Source organism: Calypte anna, chromosome W (genome assembly GCF_003957555.1).
Source record: "Calypte anna isolate BGI_N300 chromosome W, bCalAnn1_v1.p, whole genome shotgun sequence".
NCBI classification, from domain to species: Eukaryota; Metazoa; Chordata; class Aves; order Apodiformes; family Trochilidae; genus Calypte; species Calypte anna.
Window position 1 is genome coordinate 672,940 of NC_044276.1, and position 26,629 is coordinate 699,568.

The 26,629-nt window shown below is 47.5% G+C and overlaps 1 protein-coding gene across 1 annotated transcript; it reads left to right on the top strand.

Moving 5' to 3' along the window:
- Positions 1–22,649: 22,649 nt before the first annotated feature.
- LOC115600035 (olfactory receptor 14J1-like) lies at positions 22,650–26,629 on the top strand (the record flags this gene model as incomplete). Its single annotated transcript, XM_030468272.1, has 2 exons — positions 22,650–23,196; positions 26,613–26,629. Coding segments are annotated over 2 exons (564 nt in total), but the record flags the coding sequence as incomplete, so codon positions are not given.

A 26,629-nucleotide genomic window follows, 5' to 3' on the forward strand; every position in this document is an offset into this window, starting at 1 on the left:
CTGAAAAAAAAAAAAAAAAAAAAGAGAAAAAAAAAAAAAAAAAGAGGGAAAAAAAAAAAAAAAAAAAAAAAAAAAAAAAGAGAAAAAAAAAAAAAAAAGAGGGAAAAAAAAAAAAAAAAAAAGAGAGAAAGAAAAAGCATGTGGATTGTTGGTATTAAAAACCATGGAAGTAGAATGTGATAAATGTCCTGGTTGTAAAGAGCGTAAGATACGATTTTCGGAGGAAGAGGAGGATGTGTCTTTGTTGGTCTCCACGAGCGCGCCGCCGCTCCCACCTCCTGAGGCTCCCCCGGTAAATACAGCTAGGGTCCCTCTTCCTTCCTCATCCGAGGAGGGGATAGAGCAGGAAGGATTGGGTTAATCAGCCGAGAACGCCGCTTGCGGAGCGGACTCGGAGAGGGAGGCTGGAGAAAGGAGGCGGTTTTTCGCAGCCTCAGTTGATGGCTCCGCTGCGAGAGGCAGTGGGAGCGGATGGAGGGAAGGTGATGATAAAGGTTCCTTTTTCACTGAATGATTTAATAATATGGAAACAATCGGCGGGGGCGTACAGGGAAAATCCTGAGAAAGTGGCTCGGGTTGTGAAAATGGTAATAAAAACTCAGAATCCTGATTGGAATGATTTGCAAATGTTGCTGGACACTATAGAAAAGGAGAAAGAGCACCGGCGGCGTCGGGGGGGGGGGAAGGCGCGGGCCTCTCCCCCGGCCACCCTGCACGGGCGGGCGGCTGTCTGCGTCGGGCGGAGCTCGTCCCGCTCGGGTCGCCAGGGTTGACGTCGGGGCCGGTGGGGCCCGGCGCGGCGGCCAGGGAGGTCCCTGAAGGAGAGGTGGCGCTGGATTGGGGAAAGGGTTCGGGGGTTTGGGAAACAGGGACCCCAGGTAAATCAAAGGCGGCAGTACCAGTAGTAGTGGAATTAAAACAAGGGGCCCAACCGGTGAGGGTAAGGCAGTACCCCATTAGTCTGGAAGCTAGGAAAGGAATAGCCCCCCATGATAACTCAATTCTTAAGTTTAGGAATTTTGCAGGAGTGTGAATCTGAATTCAACACTCCCATCTTCCCGGTTTAAAAGCTTAATGGTAATTACAGGTTAGTGCAGGACTTAAGGGCAATTAATTTAATCACCAAAGATATACATCCTGTAGTGGCAAATCCGTACACATTGTTAACATCTGTTTCTGAGAAATTTCAATGGTTTACAGTAATTGATTTAAAGGATGCCTTCTTCTGCATACCCCTGGCACCTGAAAGTAGGAACATTTTTGCATTCGAATGGGAGAACCCCGACACAGGACGGAAGCACCAACTCACATGGACCAGGCTTCCCCAAGGATTTAAATCCTCGCCCACCATATTCGGTAACCAGCTGGCCAAGGAACTTGAGGAATGGAAGATTACCCAGGTAAAAAAAAAAAAAAAAAAAAAAAAAAAAATTTTGCCTTTTTCGTATGTGGTATTGCAATATGTGGATGATATTTTCCTGGGTACCACAGAACAGGGTCTCTGCCTCAAATTAACCATTGGACTATTGAATATGCTGGGACGAGCTGGATACCGGGTATCCAGAGAAAAGGCACAACTGGTCAAACAAAAGGTCATCTATTTAGGATGTGAAATTTCGCAGGGGGTTCGTCGTTTGGGAGTAAATCGCATACAAGCCATATGTGCAATTCCAGTACCCTGTAATAATCAGGAACTAAGATCTTTTCTAGGAATGATTGGCTGGTGTTGACTGTGGATCCCCGACTTTGGGCTGACAGCCAAACCACTGTATGAGGTTGTGAAGGAACCGAGATTTAAGGGGGGACCCATGGAAGATAAAGCATTTCGGGAGTTAAAACAGGCCCTCAAGGAAGCACCTGCCCTGGGCCTACCGGATCTAACCAAGGACTTTCAATTGTATGTACATGAAAGGCAAAAGTTAGCCTTGGGGGTGCTCACTCAGAAACTGGGGTCTTGGAAAAGACCGGTTGGGTACTTTTCTAAACAATTGGACTCAGTAAGTGGGGGATGGCCAGGATGTCTAAGAGCAGTGGCAGCCACAGTAATCCTGATCCAAGAAGCACGTAAGCTAACATTGGGCAAGCACATGACAGTTTATGTGCCTCATATGGTCATCACAGTATTGGAACAAAAGGGGGGCCATTGGCTCTCGTCGAGCAGGATGCTCCAATACCAGGCCCAATTGAGGGAACAGGATGATGTGGAGCTGAAAATAACAAATCACCTAAACCCAGCAGAATTCCTCAGGTCCACCCAGGAAGAAGGAGAGCTGGAACATGACTGTGTGGAGGTAATCGAACAAGTGTACGCCAGCCGGAAGGACCTGAAGGATGAGCCACTGCCGGACCCTGATTGGGAACTGTTTACGGACGGGTCCAGCTTTGTGGAACGAGAAGCTGGCTCGGATGTTGCAGGCACGAAAGAACATCAAGGGTTGGTGTGTGACCCCAACAGGACAGGTGATCCTGCCGGTGAGAATCATGAAGATAGTACTGGAAACAGAACACAATAAGTGTCACTGGGGTACGGAGGCAATGGTAAAATTTTTGAAAAATGAAATATTCTCAAACCAGATGTTAACATTGGCAAAAAGAGTAAATGCAATGTGTCCGGTGTGTATCAAAAATAACCCAGTGGTAAGAAGGCAGGTACAAATGGGTAAGTTACAGGTAGGTCCCCAACCAGGAGATTATTGGCAAATAGACTTCTCTGAGTTACCAAAAGCCCAAGCATACAAACATCTGTTGGTGTATGTGTGCACATTCTCGGGATGGCCAGAAGCTTTCCCTTGCAGGACCAATCAGGCAAAGGAAGTGGTAAAAACACTCTTGAAAGAAATCATCCCTAGATTTGGGGTGCCGTTGGGGCTATCATCTGATAGAGGTCCTCATTTCACTGCAGGGATCGTGCAGGAGATTTCTGTAACGTTAGGAATAACTTGGAACCTGCACACGGCCTGGAGACCCCAATCAAGTGGTAAGGTAGAGCGGATGAATCAAACATTGAAAAACCAAATTAAGAAAATTTGTCAAGAAGCAAAAATCCAGTGGCCGCAGGCATTGCCTTTAGCTCTGTTAAGAGTTAGGATTAAACCAAGGGAAAGGATAGGGGTAAGTCCGTACGAAATTTTGTACGGCAAACCATACCATGCTGTTACTTACCAAGGGGACCCTCATCTGGTAGGGGATCAGGTGATATTAAATTATGTATTGTCTCTGAATAAGACCCTTATAGCACTCAGAGGAGCGTTGCAGTGGAACCGACTGTTACCCCTGGAAAATCCGGTCCACGACATCCTTCCAGGAGACCAAGTCTACATCAGGAACTGGTCAGTGGAACCACTGAAGGCTATAACCCGGAAGGATGTAATATCTCCAGAAGAAGGGACGCCTCCACCTGCTTATCAAGAGGCTTAAAGGTTGAGCATCCTTGCGAAGGAATAATCAAAGGATGCTCAAAAGGGGGGAATTGTTACAGTTTATAGTAGAAATAAAATAATATTGGTTGTAAAATTTTAAAATGGACAAATTAAGAGTTAGAAGGGGCTCGGGTAGACTAAAACTCTGGAAATAAGTAACTAGTTAAGAATGAGCTGACCCTTACAAGAACAATGATCAAAGGAGAATAAGGAGTGTGTTGACCCCATCAGCAAAAACATTAATCAAAAGGAGAATAGTTAAGCAAACTGATGCCATATACCAAAGATCAAGATGAAATATTGTATCCAGGTGGTGGGCCAGGTGGTAATGACAGCTGAAACGGTAAACCGTGGATTTACAGTTTAAGAGATGACTATCTATTGTTATTTGTAAGATCTATGTGACTGTTTGTCTATTGTTATCTGCATGATCTATGTAACTGTTTGTGACTAAAATTTATGTAACTCTGTACGTGGCCTGTAATGAAAAAAGTATAAAAGCTGAACCAAAAATGAGGGTCTTCGGAACCCTGACTTTGGACGCTAGTCCTCAGGCTTCCCGGGCCCTGAATAAAGCACCGCATAAACTGACTCTGTTGGTTTGTGTTTTGGTTACGGGCAACATTGGGTTCTACCGAGCTCTGGAACAAGGGATCAATTTGACCATAGGCTAAAATCCAGGGCAGATGCTCTGACCTGCCCAACCCCAGTGTTCTACAGTATGACCACACACATCCTCCCTGTAGAGCAGGTAGTTGGACTAGATGGCCTCTAGAGATCTCTTCCTACCCAAATCATTCTATGACTGAAGGTTGGGGGGATGGCTTGGCTTCTTCCATGGCTCCCTTCCCATCCTACCAGTTGGTCCCATCCTACCAGACAATGTTCCCACAGCTGAGACCTCCTCCTCCACTTGCTGTGACCATCGCCTTTCCACTTGAGCCATCGTAATCATCATTAATTTTAATTCGTTATTATTATCACTCTATTAAATCATTTTTCATTGCAACCCTCGGGGATTCATTCCTTCTCCCCTTTCCCCTCCAAGGGCTTTCCAGTGATTAAAAACTTTCTAAACTGCAAGGCTTGTCCAAAGGAGTGTAAGCTTTGGGAATGATCACCTGGCACCCCCTTCATCACTTCCAAGGGTTACACATTTTATTACAGAGTCAAATGAGGAGGGATGAGGAGGGACTTCTGTCAAGGCCTTGGAGTGATCAGTCAAGGGGGGAATGGTTTCAGATTTGAAGAGGGGTAGTTGACTTGAGGTAAGAAGAAGAAATTCTTTGCTGTGAGGGAGACACTGGATGAGGTTGCCCAGAGAATCTCTGGCTGCCCCATCCCTGGAACTGTTCAAGTCCAGGTTGGATTGGGCTTAAAGTATCCTGGTCAAGTGGTAGATGTCCCTGCCAATGCAGGGGGTTGGAGCTAGATGATCTTTTAGGTCCCCTCAAACCCAAACCATTCTGTGATTTGTGGTTCTACATGAACACAAAAAGTGAAGGTTAGGGTCTGTGTAAAATACCCCCATGAGTCTCAAAAAGGGGATTTGTTGTTGAAAGAAAAGGGTTAACATCCACAGAAGTTATTCAAGGCTTAAAAACCTGAAGGGCTGGTATAATGGGGGTGGGGAGGAGGGAATGGGAGGACACACTTCCTGACCTGAGCACAAAACAAAGACCTGGGAGCCTGGAGATAAGAAGCTGTTGAATTAGTGCTTTCAGGTGTAAATCAGGAGGACAATAACCAAGGCAGCCTTTACTGCCCTGAAGGTTCTTCTGTGTCTTTGGTCTGCATAGCAAACCCTAGTCTTCTCCAAAGACCTTCAGGCTTTGGGGAAATGTCTCCTGGCACCTTTTCCTGGCAGATCTTAATAAACCAAATATCTCTGCTCTGGGTGGGGATTGGTTTTTGAATCAGGAGACAACTGACAGAAGCCTGACTGCAGGCTGCTGGAGGCATCCTGTCTCATGACCCATGATGTCACAGAGGTTTCAGGAGAGCTCATGAAGCATCCCTCCTGACAGGCAAGGAGCAGTGACGCTCCTCTGAAGAGCTGTGGCAGCTCCTGGAGTCTACAGCCAGGCAGAAACACCCGTGCCCCACACTCCCCAGGCTCCCTGGCAGCAGGACTGAGTGGTCACCAGAAACTCTGCCTGAACAGAACCAGGGGGGTTTGGGGAGAAAAGCCTCAGAATCAGCTCCTCAAACACCCAGAGCTTTTGTCAACTGTGCTACGCGAGCATTTCAAGCACAGAGACAACCAAAACACAGCTCTCACAGCAGCCACAGTGCCTCTGCCATCAACATCTTCAAGCAGGGGAAAGGAACTGCTCTGAGAGCTGCAGGGCAGAGGAGAGGGGCAGCTGAGAGCAGACCCCAAGGGGAGAGCAGTGCTTGGGCAGAGACACCTTTCCCTCTGGGGAAAGGAGAGAGGGAGGAGAAGGGAGAGAGACTGAGGGGCTGGAAACTCAACTGCACAGCTGGCATGGAACAGCACTGCTGGAAAGGAAAAGAATGAAATCTAGACACAGAGAGACAAAAGCCATCTCACCTTCCTGCCCCTTGCCCCAGCCATGCTCACGTTGCTCAAATGTGACTTTTTCTAAAATTTTGTGAGTTTCAGTTAATAACTAATGTCACCCTTGTACAGAGTGCTCCTCCATGGGCTACAGATCAACATCTGCCCCTCCGTGCTCCTCCATGGGCTGCAGGCGACAGCTGCCCTCTCCCCACAGCCTGCAGGGGAACTTCTGTTCTGGCCCTTCCTTCATTTACTGACCTTGGTGTCATGTGCAGGGCTGGGAGCAGGCTTCCACTTCCTTCTGCATGGACATCTTGGGCATTTTCTGCCACAGATATTCCATGGTCACCCAGGGCAGCTGCTGGTTCATGAGGGAGGTGCTCTCTCAGATATGGGCACCCCACGTCTCCACAGCCCTTCTATACCCCCAGGGTCACTGCAGAGAACCCCATGACAATGGTGTCCAGGCACCAGACGCTGCATCGCAAAGCCCTGGTGGTGGCTGTGGAGACTCCCAGGCCTGGAACTGGCTGGGATTGTGTCACAGAACAATTGAATCATGGAATGGGTTGCATTGGAAGGGTTAAAGATCATCTAGTTCTAACCCAACCCATTCCATGATTCCATGATCCCACTCAACTGAAGCCAACCCTGCCCCCATTTCCGTGAAACTCCCTTCTTAATCCCATCCACAGCATCAGCCTCAGTCAGCAGTAGTGTCTCTTGGAGCTGCTCGAGGATGAGCTTCTCATGCTCCTCCTGCTGCATGATCCTACAGATCATTCCCATGACCCTCCAGATCATTCTTAATCACAGAATACCTCAGGCATCTCCTTTTCTGAGAGCCCTGCTCAAGGCAGGATGAAGCAGATGAGGTTGCTCAAGGGCTTTCCCAGCATGGCTTCATCCACCAAGGGGCTGAAAGTGCCTTTTGTCCCACCCCGCAGGAAGATTATAAAGACAGGAAACAGTGTTGGCGCAAGTTCTGGACACTGAGGCACCATCACTGCTTGCCAGGAGGACTTTGAATCCCTGATGCCCTTGTCTGTGGAGGCAGAAGCGGGGGTGCTCTCTGTACCAAGGGCAGCTCTGCATATCCCAAGAAGAGTGCTTATCCTCACCAGTGTGGTTTCAGTCTTACTCCTTTCCAATATATGAGAAAAATTAACAGCACCCACCAAGAGATTGAGAAATTAAATTCTATTGCTATTTAAATCTGGTGGAGTCAGCTTGAAATAAGATGGAGCACTGGATACTTCAGTAGACTCAGCCTGGAATGAAACAGAGTGCTATCATTTCCCAAATTAAAACTCAAAGTGTAATTACCAACCAAATTCTTTATCTCTGTATGAAACACCACTGTACCATGTACCACACTGTATATCAGTATTGAAAACCATATCACAACTATGGTTCTTCAGCAGCTCTCACCAAGAATGAACCACAGAGCAACACTAATCCCAGATAAAAAGCCACAGATCACATACCCTGAATACCAAAGGTACGGCTTTGATTGGTTTAATTTCCAACTCTGTGAAATTTCCAAAGGCAAGGATCTGAGTCCTTCTCAGAGGAGCCATCTGGGTATCCTTGCACTGGAGTTGGAGTTAAAACTAGGTAAATTAGTCAAAATTTTGATTGGGCTCAAGCTAAATAGCTTAAGCCCCACGTTGAGCACCAAAAATCTGTCACAGTTTTATGTTGGGCCAGAAATTAACTGAATTACAGATGCTCTCAATTAATCCCCCCTCCCCTCCCTGATAAAGGAAGGAGAAGTATAAGGGAGAGAGACTTATGGGTTGGAAACTAAACCACACAGCTTTAATGAAACAATAATGATAAAAATGAAAAAATTACTAAATATATACAGATATACAGGAAAATTGATACCACGTTCCTCCCCCCTTTCCCCCAATAGCTCTCACGTCACCACCGAGGCTGCAGGGAAGCCCTGGGAAAGTCCAGGCTGGCCTCCTAGTGTCAGCAGCAGTCGGGAACTGGAGGCAGGAACACACAGGTTCAGGCTGGCACGGATCAGGACCACAGGCAGAGGAATGGATGGAATCCTCCCAAGATGCTGAAACAAACGGGGACAGGTGAAGAATAAGGGAGAGAGAGTTATGGGTTGTAAACTAAACTACACAGCTTTAGTGAAACAGTAATGACAAAAAGAAAAAAAAAAATTACTACATATACACAAATACACAGGAAAATTGATACCTACCCCCTTTTTCCAGTAATTCTCACATCACCATTGAGGCTGCAGGGCAGCCCTGGGAAAGTCCAGGCTGGATGCTAAGATGGTGGCTGAGGCTGGTGAAATTGGAATGAAGTCTTTGGTCCCAGATGAAAAAATACTAATTGACTGTGAACCTAGGTATTCAAAGGAGGATCAAAAATTGATTGAGGATCTGGGAGGAAAAAAATTAAAAGGGCTAAAACACCACAAGACAAGCTAATAGTTCCCTTAGCATTATTATGGACCCTGGTTATGTCAGAATACAGGAAGACCCATTAGGGAACTGAAGCCTTATATAAATATTTGAATCAGCACATAGTGGCTCAAAACTTATGTGCCACTATTAAACAAGTTACACAACAGTGTGAAATACACTTACAAAGTAATCCAAAAGTAATACCTAAAGCTAAAATTGGGCACGTTGGAAAGGGAAAATATGCAGGACAAAAATGGCAAATTGATTTTACGGAATTCCCAAGAAAAGGGGGGTTTCGATACTTACTGATCCTAACGGATACTTTTTCAGGATGGCCAGAAGCATTTCTATGCTGAACTAACAAAGCTTGAGAGGTAACCAAGGTGCTGTTACAAGGAATAATACCAAGATTTGGCATCCCTGCAGTATTATCATCAGACAGGGGACTACATTTTACTGAAAAAATTGTTCAACAAATCAGCAAATCCTGGGAATAGATTGGCAACTCCATACTCCATATAACCCCCGATCAAGCAGACAAGTGGAGATCGGTATTCTAATCAAATTGCAAATTGTAAAATTAGTCTAGGAAGCCAACCTGTCCTGGTCCCAATCGTTATCTGTGGCACTCTTGAGAATAAGAACCAAACCCTGTTGCGGGAGGTGGCGACCTTAGGGGTTCGGTGCGGAAGTCAAAGATGAGTCCTCACAGAGGTATAATCGATGCTTCCAGAGAGAGAGAGTTTATTATGTACAAAAACCGCTTCTGTACTGTTACAGTGTTCATGCCCCCTCCACCTCATTCCAAAACTACCTGCTAAAGGTCACCCTGTGCCGTTCACACGCAGCAAAAGCGAATCCTATTGGTGCAGGGGTGGGAGCCACTTGTTTTTCACTTTGTGCCTCCTCCTAATCTAACATCCAGGACAGGGTGTCCTTGTAACATGGGGTTGTGCATACAACAGTGCAGCACGCCCTCGCCTTTCAGACCATCCCTCTAAAAAACCCATGTCTTAGAAAGGGCTAAGTCTATTTGAAATAATGTACAGGAGGCTCTCTATTGTGCAGGTGGGAACATTGACTCTATCTGGGGAGGAAATATTAACTGATTATGTAATAACATTACAGAAACAACTGCAGGAAATTGAGAAATTTGTTCTGGGAGCTAGAGTCTGAGGTCTCGGTGGGCCCATACATGATGTTAAACCTGGTGATTATGTATGTTAGATCTCTTTCGATTCTCCCTTGGAGCCTAAATGGGAATGTCCATTCCAAGCCCTGCTCACTACGCATACCTCTGTGAAGATCAAAGGTCAGCTTGGATACATCATATGAGAATAAAGAAAGCTCCTAAACAGAAAAGGGAGGCTATCTTGACCAGACCTCTCACACTCATATCTTGCTGACTTTTCAATCGGGCACAGAATGATTATGAGAAATGGAGAAGGCATAAGCTTTGTCAGAAGGTGGAATCAGCAAATACTTTAGGAAAAGCCTGAATGGGAAAAGTATCCTCTAGGTCAAGTAAAAGAATTTACTAACTGTGTAGAAAAGGGTGAAAGTGATTCAGATTTAGACAGTAAAGGGTTAAAATGTAGAAAAACAAGGGTAGAGAGAAAATTCATTTGTCTTTGTCATAGATAAGAGAAACTAACTTTGTCTAGGTAAGCATTAAACCAGGCATGTATTTTCCATAAAGAAAACTCCCTGAAAAAAAACAGCGAGAGCCAGTTTGTTGTCTGGAGCCCTGCCAACTCAGCAAAGGTGGAAAGGACACCATGAGGAAGACTTGGAGCCTTCCTCCGGAAGACCCCAGTCCATGACCACCAGGGGACAGCACGCATGGAAGATGGGTGGAAACTTGCGTCAATAGATGATTTGAATAACCTCCACTTCTTGAATATTTATTCATGTTCCTGTAATCTATGTGCATTACTTTGTGTAATAAACAGCTGTCTGCATTTAGCAGCGGTGTGCAAGTGAGGAGGAGAGATCCCCCTGGCACCCAGCGCTGCAATAAACATCCCTGCTTTAGAACCTTTCCTGGGCTATAAAGTTTGTTTCACAACCTCACACCCTTCAACAAATTTCCAACCAATCCCCAAGCAGTGGTCAAACCCTGCAGCACACTCACTCCACTTTATGTCCTGAGTGTGACATCTTATGGTGTGGAATGACCCTGACTCGAATAAATGTCTTTCAGCAGTCCTTAGGGAATTCTTTAATAATGTTTGTGTCTTCCTGCATGTAGCTACCAAAATATTTCTCATCAGATTTTCACATGTAGAAACATAACCACATTAGAGGCAACTTGTGTCCAGCAGATGCTTGCAGAGGAAATGTTCTCTATTTGATATTTATCTACTTGCAAAGAGGAAAACCCCAACTGTGCCTGAGTGGAGGAGCTCTCTGCAAGAGATGGGTTAGGAGCTGGTGCAAAGGAACTGTAACATCCAGCTGCAGCCTGCAGGGGAGAAGTCTGATGACAGGAAAATGGATGCTGGATAGAGGGTAGAAGTGGTGGCAGAAACAAGGTGATGGTGACAAGGTGGTGCTGACAAAGCGGTAGAGGCAAATTATCCCAGACCCTTCCCAGGGAGCCAATGAGAGCAATGTTGTGTTTGGGGAGGTAAGGAGCAATGTTCTTCATGGAGTACTGGACCTCAAATGCTTTTCCTCGCTTTCCAGGCGTCTTGAAGAGTCACTCTGCACCAATAGTAGTGGTATTTAAATTTCTTAATTGAAAACCAGTAAAATGGAACTTTTCAATAGTTTCTATTCGATGCTCTTTTGTCACACTGGAACCTCTCGAATTGGCTGTGCAAGTATTGAACAATAAAACACCACAGGAAAAGACAAAGATGGTCCGTACTGTAATGGGCCCCCTGGTGCAAGAGGGACTAAATCCATGATCCTCAGGTACTGACAGGAGACTGAAAAAACCCCATCTTTAGACGTTAAAGCAAAAAAAAAATCCAGATTATCTTGAAGTATTTATTGGCCCCATGGGGTCCCATTACTGACAAAGCTTCCCCAGAGACTTGTTGGAGAACGTCACTGGAGGTCATGATTGCAGGGAGACAAAGATTCTGTAAAGGTGGCTCTGAAGTCACTGATATGTACTTATCTATTTATTTATTTATGTATCTATTTATTTATTTATGTATCTATTTATTTATTTATATTATGGATCGGTCAGGCAAAACTCTGAAACCCAGGCAATGGGAAGGCAGACCCTATCCCTCGCTTGTGGCTAAGGAGGCTTCCTAGGGGCAGAGGGGTGTGAAGAAGAGCAATAAAAACTTTAGGAAAAATTCACAACACCTCCCAACTACCCCAAGACAGGGCGAGGAGCAAACCAAGTGCAGACCCTCAACATAAACTTCTGCCTGGTTGTGGTGATACAGTGACCATTTCTGAAGTCATCTTTCCAGACACAGGCTGTCCAGACAAAGGCCATTCCCATTCCTCTCCAATTGTCCCCTTCTCCTACTCTTTGTTCATTCAGATGCCTCTCCCCTGGGTGCTGCTTTGAGCAGCAGGTTGTTCAAAGCTCGCCTGTCTTTCAGCAGCCTGATTGTCTCTTTAGCCACCTCTGTCATGATGATCACAGCTCTCTTTTCCCATCTGTCTCTCTAAACCATTTCTCCTCAGATTCTTCTTCACTTTCTCTGTTTGACTTTTCTTGGCTGGCACAAAGGAAAACTCCTGCTGTGCCCGTGTGCAGTCAGTTCTCTAAGGAGAGCAGGTGGGAGGTGGTGCAGTGGAGCTGTAACCTCCAGCTGCAGAGAGGAGAAGTCTGATGCAAGGACCCGGGATGGAAGTCCCAGGTGGGACATGAAATGAATGGTGGGGTTTAGGAGGTGAGCAGTAAAGTTGCCCACACAGTGTCAGACCTTAGGGAACTTCTATCAGAAAAAAGCAGTTTTCATTAATCACAGTATAAAATTTTCCTCATACATTATAGTGGGAAAACCTCTCCAATTAGCTGTCTTGAAAATGTGAACAATATCGCATGGAGAGCCATGGCCCTTTAGTGTTCTCTGTATTTCAATGAGCCCCAGGGTGTGTTTGGTGCTGAGTCCATGATCCTCAGGTGCTGAGAGATGAATGAAGAAACTGCTCCAGAAGTCAGAATGGAACCTGAAAGTACCTTGAAGCATTGATTGGCCCCACTGAAGACCATTGCTTCCAGAGCCTCCCCATGGCCTTCTTAGAGCAGATCACTGGAGGCCATGATTGCTGGGAAGCAAAGGCTCTGTAAAGATGGCTTTAATTTATCATTTTTTTTTAGTTGTGAGGCCATCCTCAACCCCAGCCCATGAGAAGGCAGAGCTCATCCCTCACTTGTAGGTCAGGATTCTTCCTGGGGACAGTGGGGTGTGAAGATCAATAATGCCAGAAAATGTACACCACCTCCTGGCTACCCCAAGATGGGATGAGAAGCAAACCAAGTTCAAAGCCTCAAGAAAATGTTTTTCCTGGTGGTGGTGGTGATACAGTGACCATTTCTAAAGTCACCTTTCCAGACACAGACTGTCCAGACAAAGGGACAGGCTGGAGATGTGGCAAAATTACATGAGGTTTCAGAAGGACAAGTACAAGGTCCTGAATCAGAATATGCCAAGATGGAAGGGACCCATCAGGATGATCAAGTCCAACTCTGCCCTGTGTAGGATACCCCCGGGATCACACCATGAGTCTTAGAGCATCATCTAAACATGTCTTGGACTCAGGAAGAATTGGTGCTGTTACCACTTCCCTGTGGAAGTGGTCATTGTTATGAAGCAATGAAGTATTCTACCATTCAACTGATCTCTGGGTGAGAAACCCTTCCCTTCTGTGTAACCTAAAGCTCCACTGATTAAGCTTCCTATCATTTCCCCAAGTCCTCTCATTGGTCACAGGAGTGAAGAAATCAGAACCAGCCCCATCTCTTCCCCTTGTGAGCATCCACAGATTGCAATGGGGTCTCCCCTCAGCCTTCTTTTCTCCCAAAAGAACAGTCCAAGTGACCTCAGCTGCTCCTCATAAGTCATCCCTTCCAGACCCTTCACCATCCTTGTTGCTCTCCTTTGGACACCCTCCAACACCTTGATGCCTTTTCTATACTGGAGTGCTCAAAACTGCACATGGTACTCACAGTGAGGTCGCACCAGTGCAGAGTAGAGCAGGACAGTCACCTCCCTGGACTGGCCGGTGACACTGTGCTTAATGAACCCCAGGACAGGGTTGTCCCTCCTGGCTGCCAGGACACACTGGTGGCACAATTCCAGTTTGCCATCAACCAGGACCCCCAGGTCCCTCTCTGCTCTCCAGCCACTCGTTCCCCAGTCTGTACTTGCCCCCAGGGTTGCCCCATCCCAGGTGCAGAATTCAGCACTTGCCCTTGTGGTTGGTGATTCAGCACTTGCTGAACTTGGTGTTCAGCACTTGTCCTTCCTGTGGCTGCTGATTGCCCATCTCTCTAACCTGCCGAGGTCTCTCATCCACAAACTTGCTTCAGATTCCTTCCAGTCCTGCACCCAAGTCATTGATGAAGATGTTGAAGAGGACTGGGCCAAGGAGGGAGCCCTGAAGGACCCCACTAGTGACCGGTCACCAGCCTGATGTGACCCCATCCACTGTCACTCTTTGTGCTCCACCTGTGAGCCAGTTGCTCACCCATCACATAGCACAGTTGTCCAGCTGTATGATGGACATTTTATCCAGGGGGATGCTATGAGAGACAGTACCAAAAGCCTTCCTGAAGTCCAGAAATATGACATCCACATGCTTCCCTTGATCAGCTGGGGGGGTTACCCTGTCATAAAAGATTTGACCCAGTAGGATTCCCAAGTTCTTCTCTGCAGGGCTGCTCTCAATCATTCATCTCCCAATCTTTACTGACAGTGGCGATTTCCTCCTCCCAGGTTCAGGACCTTGCACTTGGCCTTGTTGAACTTCATGAGGTTTGCACAGGCCTCAAACCTCAAGCTCAAACCTGTCCAGGTCCCTCTGGTTATCATCCCTACCCTCAAGCGAATCAACTGTGCCCCTGAGCTTGGTGTCATCTGCAAACTTTACTGAGGGATCACTTGATCCCACCGTCCCTGTAAGTGACGAAGATGTTAATTAGTACTGGGGACATCCACTACTATTTAGAAGATACCTTTAAGTCCAGATGGGACACCCTTCATTATTGGTTTCCCTTGGACACTGATCCATTGATCATAACTGTCTGCATGAGGTCATACAGCCATTTCCTTGTCCATCCAACTCCCCATCCATCAAACACATCCCCCTCTAATTTAGCAATAAGAATGTTTTAGAGGATCATATCAAGCCTTGGTAGATGATGTCTGCAGCTTATGCTTTTTCACTGCTGCAATTACTCCAAGGTAGAAGGTCAGGAGGTTTGTGAGGCCAAGCTGGCCCTTTGTGAAGCTTTGTTCCTTTCCTCAGATCACCACTCTCTTTCCTAAATCACCAGGAAAAGGTGATTTTAATATGGAAGGTGTGACTTAATAGGATCTAATATCAAGGATTTGTCTGCTTATATGTGAAAGGGACGTGTAGGGGTTAAAATTGGAGTAGCTGAGATGGAGATCTGAGGCAATGATTTGAAGAGGTACAGTGAAAATGGAGCCAGGATCAGGCTGGAGTGATTTGTTCAGGAATCAGGGAACACAATGAGGAGGTCCCTCCCATTGAGTCACGAGGACCAGTGTGCAACCCCTTCCTTTCAAAACTCCTCAGAGTGTGACTGGACCAAAACGTAACACCAGAAGAAGTCTCAGAAATAGGACATCAGGTAAAGAAATCCCTTCTGAGTCCTTTATTTTTTTAAAAAAAAGACATAGATATTATTTCAAAAACCTTTCAAGAAGGTTCTGGTTAAACATGGAAATGAAGGTAGAGAATTGGAAATTTAGCAATCAGATTCATTGTGCACAAAGAAGTATAAAGAGAACAAAATTAGTAATCAACATCAAAAACTTCCAGAAGGCTGGCTGGGACTGTAATGAGACACATCATGAATTATATGAGATATAAGTGATATAAATAAGAAATTGGGAATTTTATTACTTATGAATCAATCCTGTCACCAGTTTACACAAAGCACACTTGAGCTCCTAGTTCCTCAAGCTGTAGATGAGAGGGTTCACTGCTGGAGGACCCACCAAGTACAGAATGACACCACAAGGTCTAGTGATGGGGAGGAGATGGAGGGTGACTTAAGTAGGCAAAGATGCCAGTGCTGACGAACAGGGAGACCATGGCCAGGTGAGGGAGGCACGTGGAAAAGGCTTTGTGCCTTCCCTGCACAGAGGGGATCCTCAGCACAGCCCTGAAGGTCTCCGCATAGGACACCACGATGAAAACAAAACAGAAAAAGGCTACACAAGGACTGACCACAAGAAGCCCAAGTTCCCTGAGGTAGGAGCGTGAGCAGGAGAGCTTGAAGATCTGGGAGATTTCACAGAAGAACTGGTCCAGGGCATTGCCCTGGCAGAAGAGCAGTAAAAATGTATTGGGCTAGTGCAGCTGAGCATTGAGAAACCCAGTGTCCCAGGCAGCTGCTGCCATGTGGACACAAGCTCTGCTGCCCAGGAGGGTCCCGTAGTGCAGGGGTTTGCAGATGGCCATGTAGGAATCGTAGGACATGATGGTCAGGAGACAGTACTCAGCTGTGATAAAGAAGAAAAAGAGAAAGATCTGTGCAGCACATCCCATGTAGGAGATGTCCATGTTGTCCCAGAGGGAATTGGCCACGGCTTTGGGCAGAGTGGTGGAGATGGATCCCAGGTTGAGGAGGGAGAGGTTGAGGAGGAAGAAGTACATGGGGGTGTGGAGGTGGTGGTCACAGGCGATAGTGGGGATGATGAGGCCATTGCTCAGGAGGGCAGACAGGTAGATGCCCAGGAAGAGCCAGAAGTGCAAGAGCTGCAGCTCCTGCCTGTCTGCAAATGCCAAGAGGAGAAACTGCCTGATGGAGCTGCTGTTGGACATCTGCTGCTTTTAAAAGTCATGGAGAGCTGTTTGAGGAGGAAACACAATAATTTAGGAGACAATTCTCCGAAAAATGAGACTTATTTCGCATACACCATCTGCATCCTTCACACATGCAATTTTCTAGCAGTTCTTCCTTGAAGCCCATGGGTGCAGTCCTGGTTGTTGCTGTTTGTGTCACAAGGAGCAGGGTCTCTGTTCACAGGCTGCCAAGGAGTTTTCCCAGCTGTGCAAAAGGGGCTTCATGAGAACACTGGGGACAGGGACCAATCCTAGAGTAGACATTTGTTGGGAAAATGACTGGAAGAAAACAGACGTGAGCAATCCTGACTATTTAGCTTTAGCTAGAGTGAGCTAAGGGCCTTGAGGCCCAGCTCCAAGGTTACTGAAAGATGAGCTATGGGAAAAAGATAAGGAAGCTGGCAGCAGAAAAGAAGAATAACAGGATAATGATGTAGCCAGCAGAAGTTCTGTGAGAACAGGATTCGTGGCCAAGATATAGCCACCTGCAAGATATCATTATATAAACAAGAGCACTATATAAAGCGAGTGTGAATTGTTAATAAACGACTTCACTTTAACCATATTGGTGACTACGTGTTTTCCTTAAGCCTCCGTGGATTTTCTACAGACATTTTTCATATGAGATTGCTGGTGATGGCAAAGGCACTGCAGCTTCTGTTCTCCCTGTGTAAAGGAACCCTCACAACAGATGGTAGTTTAAAAGGTTTCTTTTTGTATTTTGTTTTGTTTTGTTTTGTTTTTTAGAGCTCCCCCCATCTCCTCTGAGGAGTGTTCTTGCGTATCAGAAACCCTCAGCATTGCTGCAGCACTCAGGCAGAACAGAGTGAGCAAAGAGCATTGCCTGCAGCTGCATGCAGAGAAGGGGGAGCTGGGCTGTGTCTCTGTCTCTACCTGCTGAGAGCAGAGGGACCCAGTTCAGACCACTCAGTGTCTCAAGGTCACAGTACCCCGTTTCCAGCCCAGGACACACGAGGCTCATTGTGCCCCCTTGAAGGCAGCTCACAGCTTGGACAGACAGCCTAAGGAGACAGCCCAGGGATGGAATGAGGGCATCTGATGAAGGGAGTTCAGCTCCCTGCCCAGCCTCACTCAGACTGCACTGCCCAGAGCTTCCCAGGGCAGAGCACAGCTGGACACCTCCTTGCCTGAAACCATCTGCATGGGAGGAGCCACAAGAGCTGTGCCTGCAGCTGAAAGTCCCGCTCCCAGCCTGACATCAACAGCAAGAGCAGCTGAGGGGGGCATGGAGAGAGGCAGAGGGGCACTCAGGAAAGCCTTTCCCTCCCCCAGCCCTGCACAACCCCTCCCAGATGGTGATAATGCCTGGCAGGCACCTCCAGCCCCTGGGCAGGGGGAGGTGGGTAAAGCACAGCACAGATGCACTTCACCTCTTGTGTGAGCAGGTGGAGGAGGAGGTGCCCAACACCCCAGACCCCACGGGCTAGCTGATGGCTGTGCTGTCACAAAGACCCTAATAAACCTGGGAAGGTGATGCTGGATGTATCTGTAGGGTAAAGGAGGCTGAAAGCACTGGATGGGGTTCCTAGCACATAGGGGGGTGATGGTGTAAGGACTCACAGCCCCTGATCTCATCTCCCCAGATGAGGTTCTGTCCCGCCCTGCCAAGACACAGAAAAGTTCGGACTGATGAAAGAGTAGCTTCCCAAAAGGAATGTATGCCCTAACTGTGATTACAAAAATCCTCTCACAAAAATTCTGGTATGACCTGTATCCAAGAGCCGTGCTGTCCAACAGAACCCTCTCAAAACCAGAATTCATCCCTCTCTAAACAGCAGCAGGACCCTTCCCTGTGCTCCCTGTCTCCTGCCAGCCACAGCTTCTGCTAGCACCAAGGAGCTCCCCTGGCAGGCTGAGAGCTGCCCCTGGAAAGCAGGCAGCAGAGTCCCTGCCCCAGCACACAACCCCTGAGCTGCAGGACCCTGCTCTGAACGACAGCCCTGGGCACCCCTGCCTGCACGCACACCCTCACTCCTCTTCACAATTCCCCTTCCACCTCCAGCCCCTTCCCCCCTTACAGATCCCAGCAGCTCTGGCTCTGCAGCTTTAGGAGATGCCTCCAGGAATTGCACCAGCTTCACTGCCCTGCACCAGACACTCACCATGTTAGAAGCTGGGAATGTTCTCCTCCACTCATCTGGAACCCATCCCCTCTATGTGACAGAAGTTCCCTTTGGCCTGATGTGTGGGCAACTTTACTGCTCACCTCCCCAGCCCCACCATTTCTGTCATATCCCTCCTGGGACTTCCATCCCTGCTCCTTGCATCAGACTTCTCCACTCCTCTCTGCAGCTGGAGGTTACAGCTCCACTGCACCACCTCCCACCTGCTCTTCTTAGAGAACTGACTGCACACTGGCACACCAGGAGTTTTCCTTTGTGCCAGCCAAGAAAAGTCCAACAGAGAAAGTGAAGAAGAATCTGAGGAGAAATGGTTTAGAGAGACAGATGGGCAAAGAGAGATGTGATCATCATGACAGAGGTGGCTAAAGAGACAGTCAGACTGCTGAAAGACAGGTGAACATTGAACAACCTGCTACTCAAAGCAGCAGCCCAGGGGAGAGGCATCTGAATGAACAAAGAGTAGGAGAAGGGGACAATTGGAGAGGAATGGGAATGGCATTTGTCTGGACAGTCTGTGTCTGGAAAGGTGAATTTAGAAATGGTCACTTGTATCACCACCACCAGGCAGGAGTTTCTGTTGAGGCTCTGCACTTGGTTTGCTCCATTCCCTTTATTGGGTATGTTATGTATTGGGCATGTGGTAGTTAAGGTTTGAAATGTGGTAGTTTAGGTTTTAAATGTGGCAGTTAAGGTTTGGCGGCCGGAAGATATCGTGCTGTACGGAAAGTTAAGATAGGGCTTCCCTCCTGACAACCAATGGGTACGGGTCCCCAACGCAAGCAGACGGAAATGACGATGTAAACCTTGGCTATAAAATGTAGTGTAACATAAACAATAAAGGCCATTTGCCATCCATCATATTGATGTCTGTGAGCTGATACTAACTTCTGTGTGTGTAATTTTACCAGGATCATAGGCTGCGATTTTAACTACACCGCTCCCGTAACCACTCAGCAGCTAATTAATGCAGAGTACGACTTGTACCACGAGCTGCCAAAATTACAGATAGGTATGGATGTTGAGGTTCTCAAGGCAATGCTTGTGCATCCGGAAGTGGAGAGACTGGTGCAAAGGGTAAACCAAACAGCTAAGCGCACGGTCCTGCAGGTGGAACACAACTCAGAGAAAATAACAAAGGTATTGACTGAAGTAGAACAAGTAGGGCAACATCACTGGTGGGACATTTTTACAGGATTCTCCCCGACAGCAACACAGGTTTTCCACTACCTGGTGCACCCGATACTAATTATAACTATAGCAATGCTTTTACTAACCCTTATGAACTTATGCTTGTGGTGGAAGCTAAAATCCATAATGAAAAGGATTCAGATGATTTGGGCAATGGTACGGGCGTATCAGCGCCCTTTAGGATTAGAACTTGACGAAAGAATTCGTAAGTTATAAGAAAAGGAGGGAAATGAAGCCCCTGAAACAGTTACTTTCCAGAGATAATGGGTTAAAGCATAAGATACAGAGCATCTGGAGAAAACTCAGCGTTTAGGAAAACCACATAGAGCAATAAATTAGTTGAGGAATGGAACACAGTGGCAGGGAAGAGAGATAGGAACAGGTAGTGATAGAGCTCAGCGCATTCCAGAACCAACGAGGTCGGCTTGACCCAAAGGCCTCTGCCAAGCCATGGGGGCCAAGCCAAGTACATCGGAGATTGCCCAAATTAGGAAGAAGTTCAAAAGTTTAAAGGAGGAAGACTCACGGGACGCCCCCTGCCAATGATGAAGGCAACCGGAACGACCACCAAGATGCTCCTCAAAAGAAAGGCTCCACCCTACACCCCGCCTATACCACGCCTCTATATACATATGCATGATTATGTATGTACTATGATGTAATTCTGTAATCAAAATGTATAAAAAGGCTTGCATTTGTCACGGGAATCCAGAAATCCCCTTTGCGATTTCTCCGGCGCGCGTCGTTAATAAAATACCTCCTGCCTATTTGACTCAAACCAAGTCTTTGAGGCAGTTTATTCTCGCCTTTTGGGGCAAAATTCGGCATCACTGCTCCTCCCACACCCTGCTGGGGACTTTTTTATAAGGGCTGTCCCTCAGGAGGACCCAGCAAGAAACTTTGGACTTGGACTCTGCCTTGGACTTTCTTGTTGAGAAAGAAGCTTCTGCAGCTTCCTCTCCTTGCCTCTTGAGCAATTGTCATGGGCTCAGCATCAACCCCCGAGAGGGCTCCTGATAGTTGTGATCTGGACTCCTGGGATGGAGGGAGCTGCTGGCAAGTGGGCAGTGCTGCAGAGAGACAGCTCTGGGCAGGAGCAGCTCCTCTGCAGAGAACAGCACGGCTGAGGGCACTGCCAGGGTATCTCGAGGAGATGAGCAAGGCACAGAGACCGTCAAGGGGGGGAAGATGGAGGGGATGAGTGCCAGTTGAGTGGAGGAGAACCTTCCCAGCTTCTGACATGGTGAGTGTCTGGTGCAGGGCAGTGAAGCTGGTGCAATTCCTGGAGGCATCTCCTAAAGCTGCAGAGCCAGAGCTGATGGGAGCTGTAAGGGGGGAAGGGGCTGGAGGTGGAAGGGGAATCGTGAGGATGAGTGAGGGTGTGTGTGCAGGCAGGGGTGACCAGGGCTGTCCTTCAGAGCAGGGTCCTGCAGCCCAGGGGCTGTGTGCTGGGGCAGGGACTCTGCTGACTGCCTGCCAGGGGCAGCTCTCAGCCTGCCCGGGGAGCTCCCTGGTGCTGGCAAAAGCTGTGGCTGTCAGGAGACAGGGAGCACAGGGCAGGGTCCTGGTGCTGGTGAGAGAGGGATGAATTGCTCAGGGCTGCTCACATCTCCAGCTGATGCCCAGAATATTTCTGAGGGGACTTTTCAGGACTCCCTTCAGGGCAGGGCTTTCCTGCTCCAGTAGGGCTCTCCTCAGGCTCGCTTCCACTTGTCTCTGGCTCGGTTTGGTGGGATGGAAACTCAGCTGTGCAGGGGAGAGCAGAGGCTCAGACTCCTCAAGCATCACCTGGAGGGGGACTGGGAACCTGGGGAAGTGCCTCCACCCACCACCCCCCAGCAGCTCAGCTCAGCTCAGCTCAGGCTCTCCTTTCCATTGTCCTCAGGGTGTGTGTGTCCTGTTCTTTAGCTCCTGCACCTGCACCCCCCGAGTTGTTGAAGGGCAGAGCTGGGCACCCAGGGGCTGGGCTGGGCTCTGTGAACAGGGTCAGGAAGGGAGACGGGGCCAAGGAAATAGCTCCTGGGAGCAGACGTGTCCATGGTAAGGAGGTTTCCATCTTCCCTCTTCCCTCTGGAGCTCTGGGCAATGCCCTCTGTGAGGCTGGGGAGGAGCTGAGCCTCCCTTCATCAGACCAGCTCCCCCTTCTCTGCACGCAGCCACAGGCAATCCTCATCCAGTCTCTGTTCACGTTGAGTGCAGCAGAAATGCTGAGGGTTTGAGACATCCAAGAATATTCCCCAGGAGAGACGGGGGGAGCTGAATAAAAAAAACCTAACCTCCCTGAAACTGCCTTCTGCAACCTGGTTCTTCAGCACGGAGAATGCTGACAATCCCTTTTGTTTAGCACTGCTTTTATATGACACATTTCACCATTAATAGCTGCCCCTAAGACATCCGAGCATAGAGATGAAGGAAGGTCTCATAGGAAAGTGTGTGTGTGTTTAGCAGAAAAAGATGATAGGGAAATTTGTCTTGAGTTTTCTACAAGGGTTTTCCTTAAGTTAATTTTTCTCCTTGGTCAGTGCTCCCTGGTGAAAAGCAGCAGATGTCTAACAGGAGCTCCATCAGCCAGTTCCTCCTCCTGGCATTTGCAGACAGGCAGGAGCTGCAACTCTTGCACTTCTGGCTCTTTCTGGGCATCTACCTGGCTGCCCTCCTGGGCAACGGCCTCATCATCCCCACCATCGCCTGTGACCACCACCTCCACACCCCCATGTGCTTCTTCCTCCTCAACCTCTCCCTCCTCGACCTGGGATCCATCTCCACCATTCTGCCCAAAGCCATGGCCATTTCCCTCTGGGATAACAGGGACATCTCCTACAAGGGATGTGCTGCACAGCTCTTCTTCTTTTTATTCTTCATTGGAGCTGAGTACTGTCTCCTGACCATCATGTCCTATGATCGCTACGTGGCCATCTGCAAACCCCTGCACTACGGGACCCTCCTGGGCAGCAGAGCTTGTGTCCACATGGCAGCAGCTGCCTGGGGCACTGGGTTTCTCAGTGCTCTGCTCTACACAGCCAATACATTTTCCCTGCCCCTCTGCCAGGGTAATACCCTGGAGCAGTTCTTCTGTGAAATCCCCCAGATCCTCAAGCTCTCCTGCTCACACTCCTACCTCAGGGAACTTGGGCTTCTTTCTTTCAGTGCTTTTCCCTTTTTTGCATGTTTTGTATTTATTGTGTTCTCATACGTAGAGATCTTCAGGGCTGTGCTGAGGATCCCCTCTGAGCAGGGACGGCACAAAGCCTTTTCCCTGTGCCTCCCTCACCTGGCTGTGGTCTCCCTCTTTTTCAGCACAGCCGTCTTTGCCTACCTGAAGTCCCCCTCCATCTCCTCCCCATCCCTGGACCTGGTGGTGTCAGTTCTGTACTCAGTGGTTCCTCTAGCAGTGAACCCCCCTCATCTACAGCATGAGGAACCAGGAGCTCAAAGATCCTGTGACGAAACTGATGACAGGATTCTTTTCTCAAGTAATAAAATGCAAAACTTGATATGCATATCATTGATAATGTATCTCATATCATTCATAATGTCTCTTATCACAGGCTCAGCGTGCCTTCTGGGTCTTCTGATTATGGAGGTTTGTTTTCTATTTTATATGTGATAATGCTGTGCACAAAGAAATCTAATTGTTCACACCATTTCCTGTTCTCTATCTTCCTTTCTTATGTTAAACAGAGGCTGCTCAAAAGGTTTTTGAAGTAAGATCTCTGTCCTATTTTAAAAAAGTAACGACTCAGCAGTAAATTCTTTAACTGTGGTCCTTTTTCTGAGACTTCCTGTTGTATTAGGGTTGGATCCAGCCACACCTGTAGTCCTCTGAGAAGGCCTTTAGAAAGCAAGGGGGTTCACTGACTCTTGTGACTCAATGGGATGGCCTTCCTCATTCTTTTCCCTGATCCCTGGACAAAACACTCCAACCCTGTCCTGGCTCCATTTCTAGTGTGTTCTACAAATCAGTGCCTCAGATCTCTGTTTTAGTCACTTTAATTTAAACCCCTACACGTCTCTTCAACATAGTAACAGAACAATCCTTGACATCAAATCCTATTAAGTCACAACTTGGGCACTCCAGTATAGAAAAGGCATCAAGGTGTCAGAGAGTGTCCAAAGGAGAGCAAAAAGGATGGTGAAGGGTCTGGAAGGGATGACTTATGAGGAGCAGCTGAGATCACTTGGATTGTTCATTTGGGAGAAAAGAAGGATGAGGAGAGACCCCATTGCAATCTGTGGATCCTCATGAGGGGAAGAGATGGGGCTGGTTCTGATTTCTTCACTCCTCAGACCAATGAGAGGACTTGGGGAAATGATAGTATGCTGAATCAGGGGAGGTTTAGGTTAGATATCAGGGAAAGGTTTTTCCCCAAAGGGCAGTTGAGCAATGGAAAAACTTCATTGCTTCCAAGCAATGACCACTCCCCCAGAGAAGTGGTGACAGCACCAATCCTGATTGAGTCGAAGAAGATTTTTAATGATGCTCTCAGGCTCATGGTGTGATCCTGGGAGAACCCTTCACAGGACAGAGGCAGACTTGATCATCCTGATGGGTCCATTCCAACTGAATATGATTCTATGATAACTCATATGGTATCAGAAAGAAATGGAGACACGTCCTTCTTGGTTGTTCATGATGAGAGGGTGAGGACCAATGGGCATCAGCTGAAGCAATGGAGGAAAAACTTAAAAGCTTGCTCCTCATCAAGACATTCAAGCAGGTCTCCCACAGAGCTTTTGACATCTTCATCCCTGCAGCTTTTCAAGCCTCAAATTAATAAATCCTGAGTAACCTTCCCTTACCCCAAACCAACCCTGATGAGACCAGGAGGTTGGCCTAGAGACCTCTTGATGATCAGCCCTCTGATCATCTTTGTTGCCTCCTATGGACTTGTTCTAACAGCTCCGTGTTCTTTTTTGTGCTTGGGGTTCCAGAACTGGACCCAGCACTGCAACACCTTTTTGAAGTTTGCATGGCCCCCCCTCTCCATCCTTCCCCTCTGTATGGACAGTCTGTGTCTGGAAACGTGACTTTAGAAAGGGTCACTGTATTATCACCACCACCAGGAAAAACTCTTTCTTGAGGCTTTGAACTTGGTTTGCTCCTTATCTCATCTTGGGATAGCTGGGAGGTGGTGTACATTTTCTGATATTATTGATCTTCACACCCCACTGTCCCCAGGAAGAATCCTGACGCACAAATTAAGGATGGGCTCTGCCTTCTATTGCCTGCGGTTCAGAGAGTGGCCTCACTGCTTTATTAATAAATAAATAAAGTATGAAAAATCCTTGGCTTCAGAGCCACCTTTACAGAATCTTTGCCTCCCCTCAATCATAGCCTCCAGTGATCTGTTCTAACAAGGCCACGGGGAGGCTCTGGCAGCAATGGCCCTCAGTGGGGCCAATCAATGCTTCAAGGTACTTTCAGGTCCTATTCTGACTTCTGGAGCAGTTTGTTCATTCATCTCCCAGCACCTGGGGATCATGGACTCAGCACCAAACACAGCCTGGGGCTCATTGAAGTACAGAGAGCTCTACAGGGCCATGGCTCTCCATGGGATATTCTTCACATCTTCCAGATATGTACAGGTAATTGGAGGGGTTTTCCCAGTGTTGTTAAGGAGGAACATTTACCATTTTTTAAAAATATATTTTAACAGATCATCTCATGATTTTCAGTTTAGAGAAGAGGTGACAGAAGTTCCCTTTGGCCTGATACTGTGTGGGCAACTTTACTGCCCACCTCCCCAGCCCCACCATTTCTGTCATATCCCTCCTGGGACTTCCATCCCTGCTCCTTGCATCAGACTTCTCCACTCCTCTCTGCAGCTGGAGGTTACAGCTCCACTGCACCACCTCCCACCTGCTCTTCTTAGAGAACTGACTGTACACGGGCACAGCAGGAGTTTTCCTTTGTGCAAGCTGAAAAAAATCAAACAGAAAAAAGTGAAGAAGAATCTGAGGAGAAATGGTTTAGAGAGACAGATGGGCAAAGAGAGATGTGATCATCATGACAGAGGTGGCTAAAGAGACAATCAGACTGCTGAAAGACAGGTGAACATTGAACAACCTGCTACTCAAAGCAGCAGCCCAGGGGAGAGGCATCTGAATGAACAAAGAGTAGGAGAAGGGGACAATTGGAGAGGAATGGGAATGGCATTTGTCTGGAGGATCTGTGTCTGGAAAGGCGACTTTAGTAATGGTCAGTGTATCACCACCACCAGGCAGGAGTTTCTGTTGAGGCTTGTTGCCTTCGGTGAGGCGTGGCGACCTGGTTCAAGAACAACTCAACAACCACCCCAGGTTGTTTGGACCATCAGCTCACAGACATCAATATGATGGATGGCGAATGGCGTTTATTCTTTGGAAACACCTTGTTTTATAGCCTAGGTTTACATCGTCACTTCCGCCTGCTTGCGTCAGGGATCCATAAATCTATTGGTTGTCCGAGGGTCTAAATCTTTCCGTACAGCGCGGAATCTTCCGGTTGCCAGACCCTAACTCCCACATTTCCCCCTCTCCCCATGCTTAACTAAATGGGCAGAAGTACAGAAGGCTTAAAACGTTAAAAATATAAGGCACACATAGAGGTTTGTAGTGCCTGAGGTAATCACTCTTTCCAGCTAAATTGGTAAAAAATGTAACAAACTTAAGTGGTTAGTAGGTTTGTGTAAAACATAAGGCACACCAAACAAGTGTGTTAGTAGAGGTATTGCGGACAATCAAAATCTCACAAAGGCATTGTCGCCTCCCCCTGTGAAGGCTATTTTGCCCCTGTTTGGAGGTTCAGGTGTGGGCAGGATGCCTGCCAACTGGTTGTCCTCTCTTCCTACAGCTACTCGAAGCTGTTAAGTGAAGGTGAGAACCCTCTGGTTGTCCTCTCTTCCTGCAGCTACTCGAGGCTGTTAA